This window comes from Geotrypetes seraphini, chromosome 4 (assembly GCF_902459505.1).
Source record: "Geotrypetes seraphini chromosome 4, aGeoSer1.1, whole genome shotgun sequence".
In the NCBI taxonomy this organism is placed as follows: domain Eukaryota; kingdom Metazoa; phylum Chordata; class Amphibia; order Gymnophiona; family Dermophiidae; genus Geotrypetes; species Geotrypetes seraphini.
Window position 1 is genome coordinate 196,607,199 of NC_047087.1, and position 19,891 is coordinate 196,627,089.

At 47.8% G+C, this 19,891-nt stretch overlaps 1 protein-coding gene across 2 annotated transcripts in view; it reads left to right on the forward strand.

The window, feature by feature from the left end:
- The window catches only part of LOC117359496 (prosaposin-like), a 159,583-nt gene that overhangs the window by 16,491 nt on the left and 123,201 nt on the right, over window positions 1-19,891 (forward strand). For both annotated transcript variants that reach the window (XM_033942386.1, XM_033942389.1), the window contains exon 4: window positions 12,725-12,799. In XM_033942386.1, the coding sequence (XP_033798277.1) occupies window positions 12,725-12,799 (75 nt within the window). The remainder of the gene's footprint in view (window positions 1-12,724; window positions 12,800-19,891) is intronic.

Here is a 19,891-nt window from a genome sequence, read left to right on the forward strand (position 1 = left end):
ACTTTTTGGAGTACTGATTGACAGAGGCTGTACCATGCAACCTCAAATAAACAAAATAATAAAAGCATCATTCGTGACTAATCCGGAAATTCTTCGACAGGAAACAATTCCAACTTTTGGTACAATCTCTTATCCTTGGACTAATTGACTACTGCAACATACTATACCTCCTCTGCCTAGCGACCATGATAAAGCAATTACAAACAAAACAAAATACAGTCTTAAGACTCATCTACTCATTGAAAAAATATGACCACAACACAGAATCATACCATGATTCACATTGGCTCCCAATACAAGGAAGAATACACTTCAAATTCTACTGCCTACTTTTCAAAGCTATTAATGGAGAAAGCCTATCCTACTGGAACAACCGACTAACTCATTCCACCTCAACCAGACACAGAAGAACCCACTCACTATTCACACACACACACCAACTAAAAATGTCAAACGTAGAAAAGTATATGACAATCTAATGGCCACTAAAGCAGCAAAACTAGACAGACAAATCGCCAATCTGCTATCTTCGATCACAGACTACAAAACCTTCAAAAAAGAAACTAAAACTCTACTCTTCAAAAAATACATAAAACCTATTTAACACAACCAGTTCCTTTCCAATCCCCACCTACCACACTCTCTACTCTTTCAAATCTAAAATGTATCTAATTACCCAACAGGTATCACATCAAGTTCCCATAAATTCTTATGTAATTTCTGTGCAATTCTTATGACAATTCTTATGTAAAGGTACAATTATTGTAACCTCCTGAGAAATCTTATGTAATCCGCCTTGAACCACAAGGTAAAGGCGGAATAGAAATCACTAATGTAATGTAATAATAACGGGTGATTTTCAATTACGCCAACATTGACTGGATAGATGTTACACATCAGGGTGTGCTAGCGAGGTAAAATTCCTAGATGTCATAAATGACTGTTTCTTGGAGCAACTGGTCCAGGAATTGACCAGCTGTTTTAGATTTGGTCCTTAGTGGAATGCAAGGCATAGTTTGGGAGGTAATTATGTTGGGTCCGCTGAGAAATGGTGATCATAATGTGAGCAAATTTGATCTGATATTTGGAGTGATGTCACCAAAGAAATCTACTGTAGCAGCATTTAATTTTTGAAAGGTCAACTGTTAAAATGAGAAAAATGGTTAAAAAGAAGCTAAAAGGCTTGGTGGCAAAGGTTAGGACAGTAAATCAGGTGTTAATATTTAAAAATATGAAGGTGAATCAGAAATTAAAGGCAATTGTTAAATTACACAATTAACTGGAATGGAGCTAGTGAAATGTACTTGTACATTGCCTGTTGATTAGTTCGTCCAGCCTTTAGTTGTGTGGCAGCCACGAGGTCAGAAACATGGACACTCCATTGCAAGATTGCACCATCGAAGAACATGGCTGGTGTGCTTTCTTTGGGCAGAGGGAGTGAAACCTGTGGAAATTCACTGTTGGGTATAGACATAGCACCATGAATCAATGAAAGGTATATAAGTGGGTAAAAAGGTTTAAAGCGGGAGCAGGTGTAACCTACGAAGAGTGTTCTGGTCACTCATCAACATCACGCACACAAGAGCGCACTTGACAGGGTGGATGCTTGGCTTCGAACGTCTCCACATGCTCCTTACAGCCCGGATCTGGTGCCTAGCAATTATCATATCTTCGGTCCACTGAAAGAGATACAGCAAGATCGTAGATTCACCTCTGATGATGAAGTAAAGGGAAGCGGTGCTCACCTGGCTTCGGGATAAGCTAAAAAATTTATCTGCAGGAATGCAGAAGCAAGTTAAACGATAAAACAAATGCATCGTCTGCATGGAGACTATGTGGGAAAAGTGATGTGTTCAATTGCTCAGTTACTTCTATTAAAGCTGTTGAATGTATCTTGCCTTTTACTTTTTGATTTACCCTCCTACCATCATGGAAGTCCAGACCAGATATATTCCACATATTAACAAAGATGGAAAGAAGAAAACGAGAGCCAGCAAGGTTAAAAGGTGAAGTGAAAGAGGCTATTGGAGCAAAAAAAAAATCCTTTAAAGCAGGGGTGCCCAATGCTTTGATCGCGATCGACCAGTAGCTCAGGAAGGCAACGTGAGTCGATCGCGGAGCCCATCCCGGGCTCCGTGATAGACTTGTGTTGCCGTCCTGATCTACGGGCCGATCAGCTTTCCTCTCCAGTGTTCTGCCTAGGGCCTTTTAGCTGGGCGGTCCGCCCAGCTGTCATCTGCCACTGCTGAACATTAAAAAAAACAAAAAAAAAAAACGGCTTGGAGATTTCAGCCCATAGCGAACTTATGCTCCGGGCTCTAACATGTGCGTGCCAGCTTCTCTTCTCTTCCCTCCGAAACCGGAAGTTATGTCCGGGGGGGGGGAGAAGGGAAGCCGGCACGCACATGTTGAGAGCCTTGAAGCAAGTGTTCGCTACGGGCTAATGCGGGAGACAGGTTAGTGAAGCATTTGTTTTTCTTCCTGCCGGGTCCTGCCTACTTTCTGTTTCCGCGAAGGCAGGACCCGGCAGCATTTCCCCCAATAGGTTGATCACGATCTTGGGCTGATCAGCCTTCCTCTTCCCGACGGCAGAATTGACGTCGGGGAGAGGAATGCTGGTTGGCCGAAGCAAGGAGAGCTTGGGGCCTGTTATTGGTGGCGTTTGGGTCCTGGTCCCCGATGGCAATGGCAGTGGCAGTGGCTTGGGGGAGGGCAGGGAGAAAGAAAGAAAAAGGGCGGGCAGGGAGACAGAAGGAAAGAAGAGAAACAGAAAAAAAAGAAAGGGAGACAGAGAGAAAGAAAGGGCAGGGAAGAGGAAGGAAAAGTTGGGGGAAGGAATGAGGTCTGGAGGAGAGGAAGCATACAGGCTAAAAGAAGGGAAGAAAGATTGTATGCACAGTCAGAAGAAAAAAGTGCAACCAGAGACTAATGAAATCACCAGACAAGGTAGGAAAAATGATTTTATTTTAAATTTAGTGATCAAAATGTGTCTGAATTTATATCTGTTGTCTATATTTTACACTAAGGTCCCCTTTTACTAAACCGCAATAGAGGTTTTTAGCGCAGGGAGCCTATGAGTGTCGAGAGCAGCGCTGGGCATTCAGCGCAGCTCCCTGCGCTAAAAACTGCTATCATGGTTTAGTAAAAAGGGAGGGGGTATATTTGTCTATTTTTGTATGGTTGTTACTGAGGTGATACTGCATAGAGTCATCTGCTTTGACCTCTTTGAAAAACCCTGGAATAGGAATGATAATTAACATTTTCTATGCGTACAGTGTGCTTTGTGTTTTTTTAAATTTTATTGTTGGTAGATCATTTTGACTTGGTCATTTAAAAAGTAGCTCGCAAGCCCAAAAAGTATGGGCACCCCTGCTTTAAAGAATGGTAAAAGGATCCAGGTTACAAATGAAGAAAATAAGAAGAAACATAAGCATTGGCAAGGTTGATGCAAAGCTTTGATTAAAGAAAGCGAAAACTAAATATGAAGAGAAACTCCTCAAAGAGGCAAGAACCCATATTTTTTTTAGGTATATTGGAAGCAGAAAACCTATGAGGTAATCCATGGGATCATTGGATGATCAAGGAACAAAAGGGGAGTTCAGGGAGGATAAGGCAATAGCGAGAGGCTGAATGTATTTTTTGTTTCAGTCTTTATGGTAGAAGATGTAAGAGATCTACCTGAACTGGAAATGGTTTTCAAGGGTATTGTGGAGGAACTGAAAAATCTCAGTGAACCTAGAAGACATACTAAACCAAACTGACAAGTTAGAGCAGGGGTAGGGAACTCCGGTCCTCGAGAGCCGTATTCCAGTCGGGTTTTCAGGATTTCCCCAATGAATATGCATGAGATCTATTTGCATGCACTGCTTTCAGTGCATAATCATTGGGGAAATCCTGGCTCGAGGACAGGAGTTCCCTACCTCTGAGTTAGAGTGATAAATCACCTGGTCCAGATGGTATGCATCTCAGGGTACTGAACATCATTTCTTGGGGGTAGAGAAATATCATTTAATGGGACAGCATGGCTTCAGCCAAGGGAGGTCTTGACTTCATTGAATGTGTGGATAAAAGTGAGCCGGTTGATGTATCTAGATTTTCAGAAAGGATTTGACAAAGTTCCTCATGAGAGGCTCCTGAGAAAATTGAGTCATGAGATAAGAGACAATGGAACATAAAACAGAGGGTAGGGTTAAATGGCCATTTTTCTCAATTGAGGAGGGTAAATAGTGGAGTGCATCAGGCTTCTGTACAGGGGCCAGTGCTGTTTTAACTTATTTATAAATGATCTGGAAATTGGAATGACGAGTGAGGAGATTAAATTTGCAGATGATGTTAAAACATATGCAGACCTTAGGAAATTGGAAGACTGGGGTCCAAATGGCAGATGAAATTTAATGTGTACAAATGCAAAGTGATGCACATTGGGAAGAATCCAAATTATACTGTAGTTACCAGATGCTAAAATCCAACTTAGGGGTTAGCTTCCAAGAAAAAGATCTGGGTGTCATTGTAGATGGTGCCCAATGTGTGGCAGCAGCCACCAAAAAAGCAAAGATGCTAGGAATTAATTATTAGAAAAAGGACTGTAAACATGACTAAGAATGTTATGCCTCTTGCTCAATGGTTCGATCTCATCTTGAGTATTGCGTTCAATTCTGGTTGTTCTTGGATGTACAGTATCCTGCCCCTTTGCGCTGTTCACCTTTAGTTTAGCTATCTCTTCACAAATATAACCAACCCTCTGAAAATCAATCGGGGTCTACCACCCCTCCATCCCTATTTGCATTTGTCTTCTGTAGTCCTACTCCTGGTGCTTTAGCTGTGAACACAGAATATATTGTTGAGCATTCAGCCTTATCTTTATCAGCTTCACATAATTCTCCCCATTCACTTTTTGAGTAAAACATCTAATTTAACCTCCTATTTTAGTATGTTGTTACTTCAGTTTAGTGCTATCTCTTTCCACTTCTGATTTATCTGGGAGCTTTTATTTCCTTGTCCTCTAGCACAGTGTTCTTCAACCGCCGGTCCACAGAAAATTCCTGCCAGTCTGTGCAGGGGCGGCGAGATCGAGATGCAATTTCCTGCTGGTCTGTACAGGGCCGGCAAGATCATGGGGAGCCTCTGACTGTAGCTTTTCCCCTCAGCTCTCGGTACTTATCATCGCAGCGATTCATTCATTAAGGTGCCTTGGGGCTTTTGCCGAGTCGTGGCCGCCTCTGATGATGTAACTTCCATAGCAAAGCAGCAGATGAATCCAGAGACTAGTGGGTATAGCTCACATCGACCAGCAGGTGGAGATAGAGAACTGATTAACAGTTGGCCTTAAAGCCTGGTGTTCCTTCTGTTGATTCAGTTTTGCTCTATCTCCCAGCAGGGTTGGAGCTATCCTTCTAGCTCCTGGTCTCTGCCTGCTGCAGGATAGATTGAAGTGGTGTTCCGTTAGGATTCCTCTGTTGAGACTAGTTCTCTTCAGTAGGTGGGGGTGCCTGGCTGTTTGGTGCCGGCTTTGGGAGGTACACCTGGGCCCTCCCAGGTCCCTGCTCCACCCTCCCCTCCGTTGGATAGAGGGGTTCCTTTCCAGGTGCAGGAGTGGCTGGCTTCTTCATTCCAGTTTAAAAAAAAAAAAAAAAAAAGGGAGGCCTTCCTGCTTGTACTGAGCCGTGCTGTGCTTCACTCGGCATGCAGTACATTTACCAATGATTGCCTGGCTTCGGGGGTAAGCGGCTGACCGGGTGAGTGTTTTATTTTCCTTCCTCGAGTGTGGTCGCGTTTTCCCGGGTGCCGGGCGTCTTGGGGGGCGGAGTCGTCATTCGGCGGCGTTCGCCGCGTGTGTAAAAAAAAAAAAAAAAAAAAAAAAAGGGGGAAGCGTTTTTTGTCGGTACGGCTACTGGATGTCCGCCGTATGCTTCTCCATTATTTGGAGGTGACGAATGATTTTCGCCGGTCGGACCATCTCTTTGTCGCGTTCGCGGGTAAAAACAAAGGGATGGCGGCGTCTAAAGCGTCCATTGCGCGTTGGGTCAAGGACACTATTGCTTCGGCGTATGTGTTGTCAGGGAAGAAGGTACCGGAGCACCTTCATGCTCATTCCACTCGGGCTTTGGCTACATCTTGGGCGGAGTCCGGGGGGATGTCATTAGAGGAGATTTGCCGGGCGGCCACTTGGTCGTCAGGGAATACTTTTTCAAAGCATTATCGGTTAGATGTAGCGGCCTGTTCAGAGGCGAGTTTTGGCGCGGCAGTGCTGGCAGAGGCGGCATTGGCGTCCCACCCAGTTTGAGTTTGCTTTGCTACATCCCACTAGTCTCTGGATTCATCTGCTGCTTTGCTATGGAAGGTAAAATTATGGTCATACCTGTTAATTTTCTTTCCTTTAGAAGCAGCAGATGAATCCAGAGCCCCTCCCCAAGTGCACGGGCTGTGTGTAGGGTGTTTAGGTCATTAGGTTAGCCGGGGCTATGGTTGGTAAGTGTATTATTTCATGACTGAAAAAAAAAAAAAAAAAAAACAAGAAACAAAAAAAGAGAAAATATCAATGGTATTCAGAAGAGAAAGACACATTTTTTACTGGAATGGAGTTTGTGGCTGCTCATTCTCCTTTCGGGATGCTTGGGCAAAGTGCATAACTGAATCAACAGAAGGAACACCAGGCTTTAAGGCCAACTGTTAATCAGTTCTCTATCTCCACCTGCTGGTCGATGTGAGCTATACCCACTAGTCTCTGGATTCATCTGCTGCTTCTAAAAGAAAGAAAATTAACAGGTATGACCATAATTTTACCTTCCTCTTTCCTCAGAGGCGGTGCGACCCATCAAAGGACCCAAGGCTGCCTTAGTGAATCACTGCGCTGGCAAGTACGGAGAGCTGCTGGGAGGGGAGAAAGCCACTGTTGGAGGCTGGGAAGCTGCTGGACAAGGGAAAAAAGGGACAGCTGCTACTGGACCTGGAGGCAATGAGAAGGAGAGATGCTGTTGGGAGGGGAGGAGGGAAAGGAGTCTGGGAAGCTGCTGGACAAGGGAAAAAAGGGACAGCTGCTACTGGACCTGGAGGGAAGGAGAAGGAGAGATGCTGCTGGGAGGAGAGGAGGGAAGAGAAGAGAGTTACTGCTGGACAGGAGGAGGAGGGAAGGGAGAAGGAAAAAAGGAAGGAAACAGCTGATAGGGAGATTAGAGGAGGGGAAGGGGAGAGACAGGAATGAGAAAGTAGAGAGATTGATGCTGGGAAGGGGGTCAGCAGAGAAATAAGAGAGGGACAAAGATGCTAAATCTGGTGTTGGAAAGATAAAAATGAAGAGAGCAGTGAAGCTGGAATGAACCATGTAAAAAGGAGAGGGGGGGGGGGCGAAGGCTGGTTGGAAAGGGGAGAGGAGCATAGAAAGAAGACAGATACCATATGGAATGGGAAGAGGGCAGACAGTGGATGGAAAGGGCAGATGCTGGATTGAAGAGACAGAGGGCAGACGCTGGAAGGGAGTGAAAAGAAGATGAAAGCAGAAACCAGAGACAACAAAAGGTGGAAAAAAAATAATTTTATTTCTATTTTTTGATTAGAATATATCAGATTTGAAATATATATCCTGCTTGAGCTGGTGTTCGACATAACTGGGGACTGCAAAGCCCAGGCAGTTCGTCTTTAACTTGGCTTAGGGTTCTTTCTGACCAGGGGGCAGTTGCCTAGTTGCACTCCTCTAACACTATTCCTGTCAAGTATGACTGCGATATTCTGTTAGCATGATATTTCTGTGTAACATTTTGTAATCATTTTGCTTATTCGATTTTCTTGATAGTAGAGGGGATATATGTGAAGGGGAGGGGAGACAGGGTTTTGTTGATCCTTGCTCTGTATTATTTGTGTTTATAAAATGACAATTGTACAGAATATTGTTTCTTTTTATACTTTAATAAAATACATTCAATATAAAATCATAACTGAGGCTTGTGTGGATGGGATCAGATGGTTTTCGTGGACTGAGCTCGCAGAGACGGGGCGGAAACGGGGTTTTTAAATTTCAGTCCTAGTAGTTTGCCAGTCCACAAAATTATTTTATTTCCGCCGGTCCATAGGTTGAAGAATACTGCTCTAGCACAGTGGTTCCCAACCCTGTCCTGGAGGACCGCAAGGCCAGTCGGGTTTTCAGGCTAGCCCTAATGAATATGCATGGAGCAGATTTGCATGCCTGTCACTTTCATTATATGCAAATCTCTCTCGTGCATATTCATTAGGGCTAGCCTGAAAACCCGATTGGCCTGGTGGTCCTCCAGGACAGGGTTGGGAACCACTGCTCTAGCAGATAGTAAGACAGGCTATCAATGCATCTTGGTCAGATGGCTCAATGGGTTATTTTGGGAACCAGCTGGAGAGCTAGCATTCTCAGTCAATAGAGGTGTGTGGGGGGAGGGGTTCCTTTCACTCCTCTTGGGCCATTTTGGCATTGGAGTGATAGCCAATGGAGTACCGTATTTTCGCGGATATAACGCGCGCGTTATACGCGTTTTTACCTACCGCGCATACCCCTCGCGCGTTATATGCCTGAGCGCGGTATACAAAAGTTTTTAAACATAGTTCCCACCCCGCCCGACGCCCGATTCACCCCCCCAGCAGGACCGCTCGCACCCCCACCCCGAACGACCGCTTGCACGCGCTCGCACCCGCATCCACGATCGGAGCAAGAGGGAGCCCAAGCCCTCTTGCCCGGCCGACTCCCCGACGTCCGATACATCCCCCCCCCCCCCCCCCCCGGCAGGACCACTCGCACCCCCACTCCGAAGGACCGCCGACTTCCCGACAATATCGGGCCAGAAGGGAGCCCAAACCCTCCTGGCCACGGCGACCCCCTAACCCCACCCCGCACTACATTACGGGCAGGAGGGATCCCAGGACCTCCTGCCCTCGACGCAAACCCCCCTCCCCCCCCCAACGACCGCCCCCCCCAAGAACCTCCGACCGCCCCCCCAGCCGACCCGCGACCCCCCTGGCCGACCCCCACGACCCCCCCACCCCCCTTCCCCGTACCTTTGGTAGTTGGCCGGACAGACGGGAGCCAAACCCGCCAACGAAGGAATGAGGCCGGATTGGCCCATCCGTCCTAAAGCTCCGCCTACTGGTGGGGCCTAAGGCGCGTGGGCCAATCAGAATAGGCCCTGGAGCCTTAGGTCCCACCTGGGGGCGCGGCCTGAGACACATGGTCGGGTTGGGCCCATGTGCCTCAGGCCGCGCCCCCAGGTGGGACCTAAGGCTCCAGGGCCTATTCTGATTGGCCCACGCGCCTTAGGCCCCACCAGTAGGCGGAGCTTTAGGACGGATGGGCCAATCCGGCCTCATTCCTTCGTTGGCTGCCTGCCGGACAGGCGGGTTTGGCTCCCGTCTGTCCGGCCAACTACCAAAGGTACGGGGAAGGGGGGTGGGGGGGTCGTGGGGGTCGGCCAGGGGGGTCGCAGGTCGGCTGGGGGGGCGGTCGGAGGTTCTTGGGGGGGCGGTCGTTGGGGGGGGAGGGGGGTTTGCGTCGAGGGCAGGAGGGCCTGGGATCCCTCCTGCCCGTAATGTAGTGCGGGGTGGGGTTACGGGGTCGCCGTGGCCAGGAGGGTTTGGGCTCCCTCCTGGCCCGATATTGTTGGGGAGTCGGCGGTCCTTCGGGTGAGGGTGCGAGTGGTCCTGCCGGGGGGGGGGGATGTATCGGACGTCGGGGGGGGCATCAGGCTTTCAGGATGGGGACAGACCTTCAAGGGGGGACAGGACTTCAAGGGGGGACAGTGCACGGAAAGTCAGGGGGGGTGAACGGAGAGTCGGGACAGCGCACGGAAAGTCAGGGCAGTGCACGGAAGTCAGGGGGGGGTGAACGGAGAGTCGGGACAGCGCACGGAAAGTCAGGGCGGGCGAAAGGAGCGTCGGGCATCATGCGCGGTATACCCGTGAGCGCGGTATACAAAAGTTTTTGTACATATCATCGTGATTTCTGCGCGCTATACCCGTGTGCGCGTTTTACACGGGTGCGCGTTATATCCGCAAAAATACGGTATATGGATTTTTTTCCCCTGAGGCAGAGGAATTTTGTCTGGCTGACTGCCTCCCCATCCCTTAACCGCCTAGAACCAAGAATGGTAAGGAAAATTAGAAGAAAAAAAGAGAGGCAGAACTGAGAAGGCCATATTAGGTGAATTTGCAATGCTCGACTTAGTAAGTAGTCATAGCAGCTGGGGAGATAGGCAGCAGGCTGTAAGTCTGTGAACTGTAATGGCGAGAAGAGCACAGGCAGGAGCAGCATTTATGCCTGGAACTGTACAGTGGCAAGTGGTGCCTCTGTTACAACAGCTCCATCTGAGCTTTTGGAGACCACCAGTGGGAGCTGGCCCTCATAAATTTGCTACAGCGGCTTGGGAGGATGAATTATAGGTAGAATATGCTGATGAATCTGCTGTCAGTAGTGTGGTGGATAGGAGGACTCCAGGTCTGGGAATTTGATATTAAACCCATTCATTTTTTATTATTTTTTTGTAGTATTTGGAATAGGGTACTTAATATCATAAATTTTCACCACAAGTTGATTTTGGACTTTAACTGGAATAGCCATCCAGTTTTGTGTGGTAGTTTTGGTTTTTTTTGGGTTTTTTTTAAGGTATAATGTGGAGGAAGGTGGGTATTTTTCTGGTTAAGGGATGATTACCGTATTTTCGCGGATATAACGCGCACCTGTGTAAAACGCGCACAGGGGTATAGCGCGCAGAAATCACGATGATATGTACCAAAACTTTTCTATACCGCGCTCAGGCATATAACGCGCATGATGCCCGACGCTCCTTTCGCCCGCCCTGACTTTCCGTGCGCTGTCCCGACTCTCCGTTCACCCCCCCTGACTTCCGTGCACTGTCCTCCCTTGAAGGTCTGTCCCCATCCTGAAAGCCTGATGCCCCCCCCCCCCGACGTCCGATACATCCCCCCCCCGGCAGGACCACTCGCACCCTCACCCCGAAGGACCGCCGACTCCCAAACAATATCGGGCCAGGAGGGAGCCCAAACCCTCCTGGCCACGGCGACCCCCTAACCCCACCCCGCACTACATTACGGGCAGGAGGGATCCCAGGCCCTCCTGCCCTCGACGCAAACCCCCTCCCCCCAACGACCGCCCCCCCCCCAAGAACCTCTGGCCGACCCCCACGACACCCCCACCCGCCTTCCCCGTACCTTTGTGTAGTTGGGCCAGAAGGGAGCCCAAACCCTCCTGGCCACGGCGACCCCTTAACCCCACCCCGCACTACATTACGGGCAGGAGGGATCCCAGGCCCTCCTGCCCTTGACGCAAACCCCCCTCCCCCCCCAGCCGACCCGCGCCCCCCCTGGCCGACCCCCCCACCCCCCTTCCCCGTACCTTTGGAAGTTGGCCGGACAGACGGGAGCCAAACCCGCCTGTCCGGCAGGCAGCCAACGAAGGAATGAGGCCGGATTGGCCCATCCGTCCTAAAGCTCCGCCTATTGGTGGGGCCTAAGGCGCGTGGGCCAATCAGAATAGGCCCTGGAGCCTTAGGTCCCACCTCGGGGCGCGGCCTGAGACACATGGTCGGGTTTGGCCCATGTGCCTCAGGCCGCGCCCCCAGGTGGGACCTAAGGCTCCAGGGCCTATTCTGATTGGCCCACGCGCCTTAGGCCCCACCAGTAGGCGGAGCTTTAGGACGGATGGGCCAATCCGGCCTCATTCCTTCGTTGGCTGCCTGCCGGACAGGCGGGTTTGGCTCCCGTCTGTCCGGCCAACTTCCAAAGGTACGGGGAAGGGGGGTGGGGGGGTCGTGGGGGTCGGCTGGGGGGGAGGGGGGTTTGCGTCGAGGGCAGGAGGGCCTGGGATCCCTCCTGCCCGTAATGTAGTGCGGGGTGGGGTTAGGGGGTCGCCGTGGCCAGGAGGGTTTGGGCTCCCTTCTGGCCCAACTACACAAAGGTACGGGGAAGGCGGGTGGGGGTGTCGTGGGGGTCGGCCAGGGGGGTCGCGGGTCGGCTGGGGGACGGGCGGAGGTTATTGGGGGAGGGGCGGTCGTTGGAGGGAGGGGGGTTTGCGTCGAGGGCAGGAGGGCCTGGGATCCCTCCTGCCCGTAATGTAGTGCGGGGTGGGGTTAGGGGGGTCGCCGTGGCCAGGAGGGTTTGGGCTCCCTCCTGGCCCGATATTGTTGGGGAGTCGGCGGTCCTTCGGGGTGAGGGTGCGAGTGGTCCTGCCGGGGGGGGGGGGATGTATCGGACGTCGGGGAGTCGGCCGGGCAAGAGGGCTTGGGCTCCCTCTTGCTCCGATCGTGGATGCGGGTGCGGGTGGGAGCGCGTGCGAACGGTCGTTCGGGGTGGGGGTGCGAGCGGTCCTGCTGGGGGGGTGAATCGGGCGTCGGGCGGGGTGGGAACTATGTTTAAAAACTTTTGTATACCGCGCTCAGGCATATAACGCGCGAGGGGTATGCGCGGTACGTAAAATCACGTATAACGCGCGCGTTATATCCGCGAAAATACGGTAATCTGGCAGGTCATATTTTTTTTTTTTTTTCCAGCAGATGCCATAGCTTCCTTTAATAAAGATCGGATATGGGCCCTGTTATGAACTGTGCCTCTATCCTACTCTCCATGTTATAAATTACTTAGAACGTCATGAAACTCAAATAGCATGCATCAACTTCTTTTCTTTTTTTTTTTTTTTTTAATTCTTTGTGCTCATTAATAACTTTGTTTTAATCAAATGGCTTTCTCCCCTTTTTAGAAAACCATGCCTTGTGAGATTTGCAAAGAAGTCTTAAATGTACTGAAACTATATCTGAAGGACAATCAGACAGAGGTGAGAAATTTGAAGCTGGAAAGGCTTTTCTTTAAGGTGACAGTATTGACTTAATTACTGTTTGCTTTGGATATAGAATTTAAAGTTCAAAAATTTTTAAGATGGTTTCTCCCTTGTATTACTAATTAGTAGGTCTGCACATCGATTAATTGGAATTAAAAATTTTTACTCACATAAAGGATCCTCCCCTCACATTTCATTCTATACTCGTACAGTGGAAAATCTAGACAGCAGACGTAAAATGAAAATCTTTTTTTTTTTTTTTTATAACCTTCATTGTCTGGCGATTTTAAAGACTGAACAAAATGAGTTAAAAAAAACAAAAAAAAATCGTCAGGCAACGAAGGTAAAAAAAAAAAAGATTTATTTTCATTTTAGTAAATAAAAATATGTTGGTTCTGAGAATTTACTTCTGCTGTCTATTTTCCACTGTACGAGTTGAGAAGGAAAGGTGAGGGGAGGACGCTTTATATGAATAAAAATTTTTAATTCCAATTAATCGATGTGCAGACCTACTAACGTTTCCACATGTTGCAGTCCATCTAGCAATTTGAGTTATAACGTGTTTTCCACCAGTGATTTGAATATTAACTGTTTTTTTAATTCTGGTGCTCTTTAAATCTTCTATCACACTTGAGGAATTCAATTTTTATCCCAGGACAAGCAGGCAGCATATTCTCAACATGTGGGTGTCGTCATCCGTGGATAGCCTCGTAAGCAGACTTGCTTGAAGAACTTTCAAAAAGTTTGCGAGTGCCTTCCTGCTGAACATAAGTCATGTGTCTCCTCTGAGGTACCCCAGTTCTTGTTCTTCCGCAGAGCCAAGAAGCACCTGTTTTTCAGCTCTGCAGTCTTCGAGTACTGCCTTCTCGCACCATGACTTTCTTTTTCCTTTAATTGTTTATTTTTAGTAGTTGCTGTGTGGCATCTTTTTAAAAAAAAAAAAAAAATTTTTTTCGTCGGATCTCGTCTGGCGGGGCTTGGGCTCAGGCCCTGCCGCTGATCCTCGTTTGGCTGCGGCCGTATTTTTTTCTATGTCCCCACCTCTTAAGGGTTTCAAAAGGTGTAACTAGTATAACCGTGCGATTTCTCTCACCAACCCACAACGTTTGTGTATTAAGTGCTTGGGACCCAAACATTGTCCTGAGTCCTGCCCGTGTTGTGCTACCCTTCAAAAAAGAGCTCTTCGGAGACATCGTGTCCAAATCCAGCAGCTCTTTGGTTCCATGGAGCTGTCTGCAGAAAAGGCCTCGACCTCCATGGCGGCCTTGAAGGCCAAGTCCTCGACCTCAAGCAAGTCGCCCTCATCCGTGAAGGTCTCGTCTACTGCGCCTCTTAAGGTCTTGTCATCAGGCAAGTCTGCTCTTCCCTCCACAGGTACGCTACCTAAGAAGCCTTCAGCTGAGTCTCGGGCAGTCCAAGCAACGAGTGCAGTCGTGCCAGCCTCTACAAGACCTCCGAAGTGTGCCTCCAAAAATAGGGAATACTCATCCTCGAGGTCGCCCTCTGTGGAGCACATTGCTGCACCTTCTAGACCAGAGTCATTGGTCTCGGTGCCTGTCTTCAAGGACATGCTGCAAGCCATATTGACCAGGCAGCTCACCTCTGTTTTCATCCCTGCCTCGACCCTGCTTTTTGCGAGCCAGTCTGAGCATACTGTTGAGACACAATGAGCAAAACCTGTTAGGTCTCAGCCTTTGTCCTCCAGTGACTCCTCACCTCGTCCTTCCCGGTCCGAGTCTTTGGCTACTTAACCTGCTCGAGAGGTGGAGGATAAGCCTCGATCGAGACCCCACTCAAAGCATTCCTTGTTATCGAGGCACCTGGCTTTGAAGAAGGATAAAGAGTCTTCTATATCGTTGTTCAAGGCCCATCGAGACCACTTTAAAAACCAGGCATAGGTCTCGAACTCCGAAGCTTTTAACGCCTCATACTTCTCCATCTCGAGGCTTGTCTAAGTCCCGGACTCCTCTGTTGAGGCATACTACGAGGGATCCTCGTTCGCCTGTTTCTACGAGGCACGAATCGAGACATTCAGCTCCTCATACTCCTGGGAACTCTCCATCGAGTCATCTCAAACATAAGCACTCTCTGACTCTGCCTATATCACACAGCGGAGCTTCTTCTGTGACTCTTACGTTGGATGATAATAATAATTTATTTCTTATATACCGCTATACCGTGAAGTTCAAAGCGGTTTACAATAAAGATACATTTGACAGTACATGGGATAGAAACGGTTTACAATAAAGATACGTTTAGTCAGTACATGGGATGCAAGTGGTTTACATTAAAGATTCATTTTGTCAGTACATGGGATGCAAGTGGGTTACAGTAAAGATATATTTTGTCAGTACATGGGATGCAAGTGGGTTACAGTAAAGATATATTTTGTCAGTACATGGGATGCAAGTGGGTTACCATAAAGATACATTTAGTCAATACATGGGTTACAATAAAGATATGTTTTGTCAGTACATGGGGTGCAGGTGGGTTACAATAAAGATACATTTTGTCAGTACATGAGATTCAAGGTTGAAAGTATAATTAGTTTCGAGCCTTGGAATTAGGGGGCGAGGTGGAAGGGTCATGGTGAGGAAGAGTTGGGTATAGGAATTTAGAATTTGTTAAATAGTCGAGTTTTCAGGGATTTTCTAAAGTCCGTGTATGTAGTGGCCTCAAATACTCCAGGGAGGCTTCTCCTTCTAATTCAGCAATGCCTCAGTCTCGCTCCACTTCTCCTCCTGAGGGCTCTTCATCTTCGAAATCCACATCTCTTTCAAGATTCATCTTTGCCTCTTTGATTTGACCTAAAGCTAAGCCTCCAACTTCTAAGCCTCCACGTCGTTATCAACAGAAATCTACTCTGGCTTTCTCCAGGCCTCCACCTAGGAAACAACCACAGCAGCAGCATCGGCAAAAACCCCAGACTCCTGCTGTAGCTAAGCCTGCACAGTCTTTTTGACCATCTAAATCTGAGCATAACGTCATCTTCATCCATCAGTCTTCTCTCCTTCCCATAGAAGGTCGCCTCCATCACTTTTACCATCAGTGGAAGCAGATTACATCAGTCCTCTGGGTTCTCACCATCATCAGAGAGGGTTACTCGCTTCAATTTCTTCAAATTCCTCCAGATCTCCCTCCAAAAGAGTTTCTTTCCAACATGTCACAACTTCCCTTCTTCAAGAGGCTCAGGCTCTTCTTCGCTTCCGTGCTGTTGAGAGGGTTCCTTTGACCCAATGGGACACAAGGTTTTATTTCTGTTATTTTCTGGTCCCAAAGAAGACGGGGGATTTGCGACCTATCCTGGACCTCGGAGCTCTCAACAAATTTCTTGTCAAAGAGAAGTTTCGGATGTTCTCTCTTTCAACTCTGTATCCCCTGATGGATCAAGGAGATTGGTTATGTTCTCTAGATCTCAAAGAGGCTTATACTCGTATTCCAATTCATCCAGCCTCTCACAGATTCTTAACATTTTGGGTGAGGAATTTTCATCTTCAGTACCGAGTCCTTCCTTTCGGCCTCGCCTCATCTCCAAGTCTTCACAAAATGCCTGGTGGTGGTGGCTGCAGCCCTGCGGACGCAAGGTCTTCAAGTCTTTCGATATGTGGACGACTGGCTCATCAAAGCCTTGTCTCAACAGGAGGTTATTGAAGGGACCCAATGGACTATAGCATTTCTCCAAAGTCTTGGGTTCAAAATCAATTTTCCAAAGTCCCAGTTACATCCCTCCCAAACTCTACAGTTTATTGGAGCCATCCTGGACACTGTTCAACTCGGAGCATTCCTGCCTCAACCACGTCAAGATACTCTCATTCACCTTTGTCAACGAGTATCTTCCCTCATGTCAATCTCAGCAACATGATGGTTCTTCTCGGTCACATGGCCTCTACAGTTCACGTGACTCCTTTTGTCAGACTTAACCTCAGAATTCCTCAGTGGACCCTGGCATCTCAGTGGCAGCAAGCTTACGACCCACTCTCTCTCAACACATTAAAATGACTCGTTTGTTGAGACAGTCTCTCCATTGGTGGATGCTCTCTTCCAATCTTTCCAGAGGTTTGCTATTTCACATGCCCCCTCATCATAAGAACATAAGCAATGCCTCTGCTGGGTCAGACCTGAGGTCCATCGTGCCCAGCAGTCCGCTCACGCGGCGGCCCAACAGGTCCAGGACCTGTGCAGTAATCCTCTATCTATACCCCTCTATCCCCTTTTCCAGCAGGAAATTGTCCAATCCTTTCTTGAACTCCCAGTACCGTACTCTGCCCTATTAAGCTCTCTGGAAGCGCATTCCATGTAGCCACCACACGTTGGGTAAAGAAGAACTTCCTAGCATTTGTTTTGAATCTGTCCCCTTTTCAACTTTGCTGAATGCCCTCTTGTTCTTTTATTATTCGAAAGTTTGAAGAATCTGTCCCTCTCTACTCTCTCTATGCCCTTCATGATCTTATAAGTCTCTATCATATCCCCTCTAAGTCTCCTCTTCTGCAGGGAAAAGAGACCCAGTTTCGCCAATCTCTCAGCGTATGAAAGGTTTTCCATCCCCTTTATCAGATGCGTCGCTCTCTGAACCCTCTCAAGTCCTTCTTAAGATACGGCGACCAATATTGGATGCACCGTCGCCCGATACAATGGCAGGATAACTTCTTTCGTTCTGGTTGTAATACCCTTCTTGATTATGCCTAGCATTCTGTTTGCCTTCTTAGCAGCTGCTGCGCACTGTGCCGTCGGCTTCATTGTCATGTCCATCATTACCCCCAAGTCCCTTTCTTGGGTACTCTCATTTAATAACATCCCTCCCATCGTATGGTTGTACCTCGGGTTTCTGTTTCCCACATGTAATACTTTACATTTCTCAACGTTGAACTTCATCTGCCATCTCGTTGCCCATTCCCCTAGTTTGTTCAAGTCCCTTTGCAATTCTTTGCAGTCCTCTTTAGTCCGAGCTCCACTAAATTGTTTGGTGTCGTCTGCAAATTTTATTATCTCACATTTCATCCCTGTTTCTAGATCATTTATGAATATATTAAATAGCAGCGGCCTGAGCCCTGAGCCCTGCGGGACCCCACTCTTGACCCTCCTCCAGTCCGAGTAGTGTCCCTTCACTCCTACCCTCTGTTTCCTACCCGCCAACCAGTTTCTGATCCATCTATATACGTCTCCTTCCACCCCATGGTTCTTCAGTTTCCAGAATAGGCGTTCATGGGGCACCTTGTCAAAGGCTTTTTGGAAATCTAGATATATGATGTCTATGGGGTCTCCTTTGTCCATCCGTTTGTTAATTCCTTCGAAGAAGTGCAATAAGTTCGTTAGGCACGATCTCCCCTTGCAGAAACCATGTTGGCTGGTTATCAGAAGTTTGTTTCTTTCAAAATGTTCATCGATGTTTTCTTTTATCAGTGCTTCCCATTGTCCTCTGGCTCCATTCTGCAGCTAGAATTCTCCAGCAAGGTCCTAGGCGTCATCATTGACTCCACATTGTCTTTCAATGACCAGCTCAACTCCCTGGTAAAAAAATGCTACTTCAGCCTACACATGTTGAGGAAAGTAAGATCCTGTTTCCACCAAAATCATTTTGCTGTTCTTGTCCAATCCATCATCCTCTCCAGACTGGACTACTGCAATTCTATTTTCATAAGCCTAACGAAGAAAAACCTTCACAAACTCCAACGGATTCAAAATGCCGCGGCCAAGCTTATCTGTGCAAAAAGTAAATTCGATCACGTCTCACCGCTTCTTTCCAAGCTTCACTGGCTCCCGATAATTTCCAGAGTTCACTTCAAATGCATTTGCCTAACTTTCAAGATCCTTCACGGCATCCTTCCTCCATTAATTCCACTCTCCTGGAATTCCTCAAATCTTAATTCCACCAGACCTACCCAAAAACTAAAATTATCCTTCCCCTCACTAAAAGACATCTCCCACCCAGGAAAACTGGGGACCTCTCTCCTCTTCAGATTCATCGAACTCTGGAACAGCCTTGCCTCCCCTCTTAGGAACCTGAGTGCCCTCGAACCCTTCTGTAAACATCTGAAAACCTGGCTTTTCACAAAAACCTAACACTCCCTCCTCTTCTGACATCCCAGCCCGCTAACACTCTCCCCTCGCTGACCTTCACCCATCCCTCCCTTGGAGTTCCTTTCTCACAACATTCTTGTAAACCGTGCCGAGCTCCACAAATGTGGAGATGGCGCGGTATATAAACCCAAGATTTAGTTTAGTTTAGTTTAGATTTTCCCCGGAACCGAGGTCAGACTCACCGGTCTGTAGTTTCCCGGGTCATCTCTTGATCCCTTTTTAAAGATGGGCGTAACGTTGGCTATCTTCCAGTCCTCCGGGATCATGCCTGTTTTCAGGGATAGGTTGCAATTTTGCTGCTGCAGTAGTTCCGCTATCTCCTCCTTTAATTCCTTCAGAACCCTTGGATGGATTCCGTCCGGACCCGAGGATTTGTCAGTTTTTAGTTTTTCTATTTGCCTGCATACATCTTCAAGGCTTGCTTCCATGGATGTTAATTTTTCTGCTTGATTTCCATTGAAGAATTGCTTAGGTTCCGGTATGTTGGATGTGTCTTCGTTTGTAAATACAGACGAAAAGAACATGTTAAGTCTTTCTGCCACTTCTTTCTCCTCCTTCACCACTCCCTTCCTGTCTCCGTCATCCAGCGGTCCCACCTCCTCCCTAGCCGGTTGCTTCCCTTTAACATATCTAAAGAACGGTTTGAAATTTTGTGCTTCCCTGGCTAGCCTCTCTTCATACTCTCTTTTGGCTTTTCAAACCACTTGGTGACATTCTTTTTGATACTTCCTGTGCTCTTTCCAGTTCCCCTCAGTTTTTCCATTTCCTGAATGAGTTTTTCTTATTGCCTATCGCTTTCTTCACTATTTTAATTATCCACGCTGGGTCTTTTGTTCGACTCTTTTTGCACCCCTTTCTGAATCTGGGGATATACAGATTTTGCGCCTCGCTCACCGTGTTCTTGAGAAAAGACCAGGCATGTTCTACCATTTGCCATTTTTTGGAAGTGTTCCTAAGTTTCTTCTTTACCATTTCCCTCATTGCTTCGTAGTTTCTTTTCCTGAAGTTGAA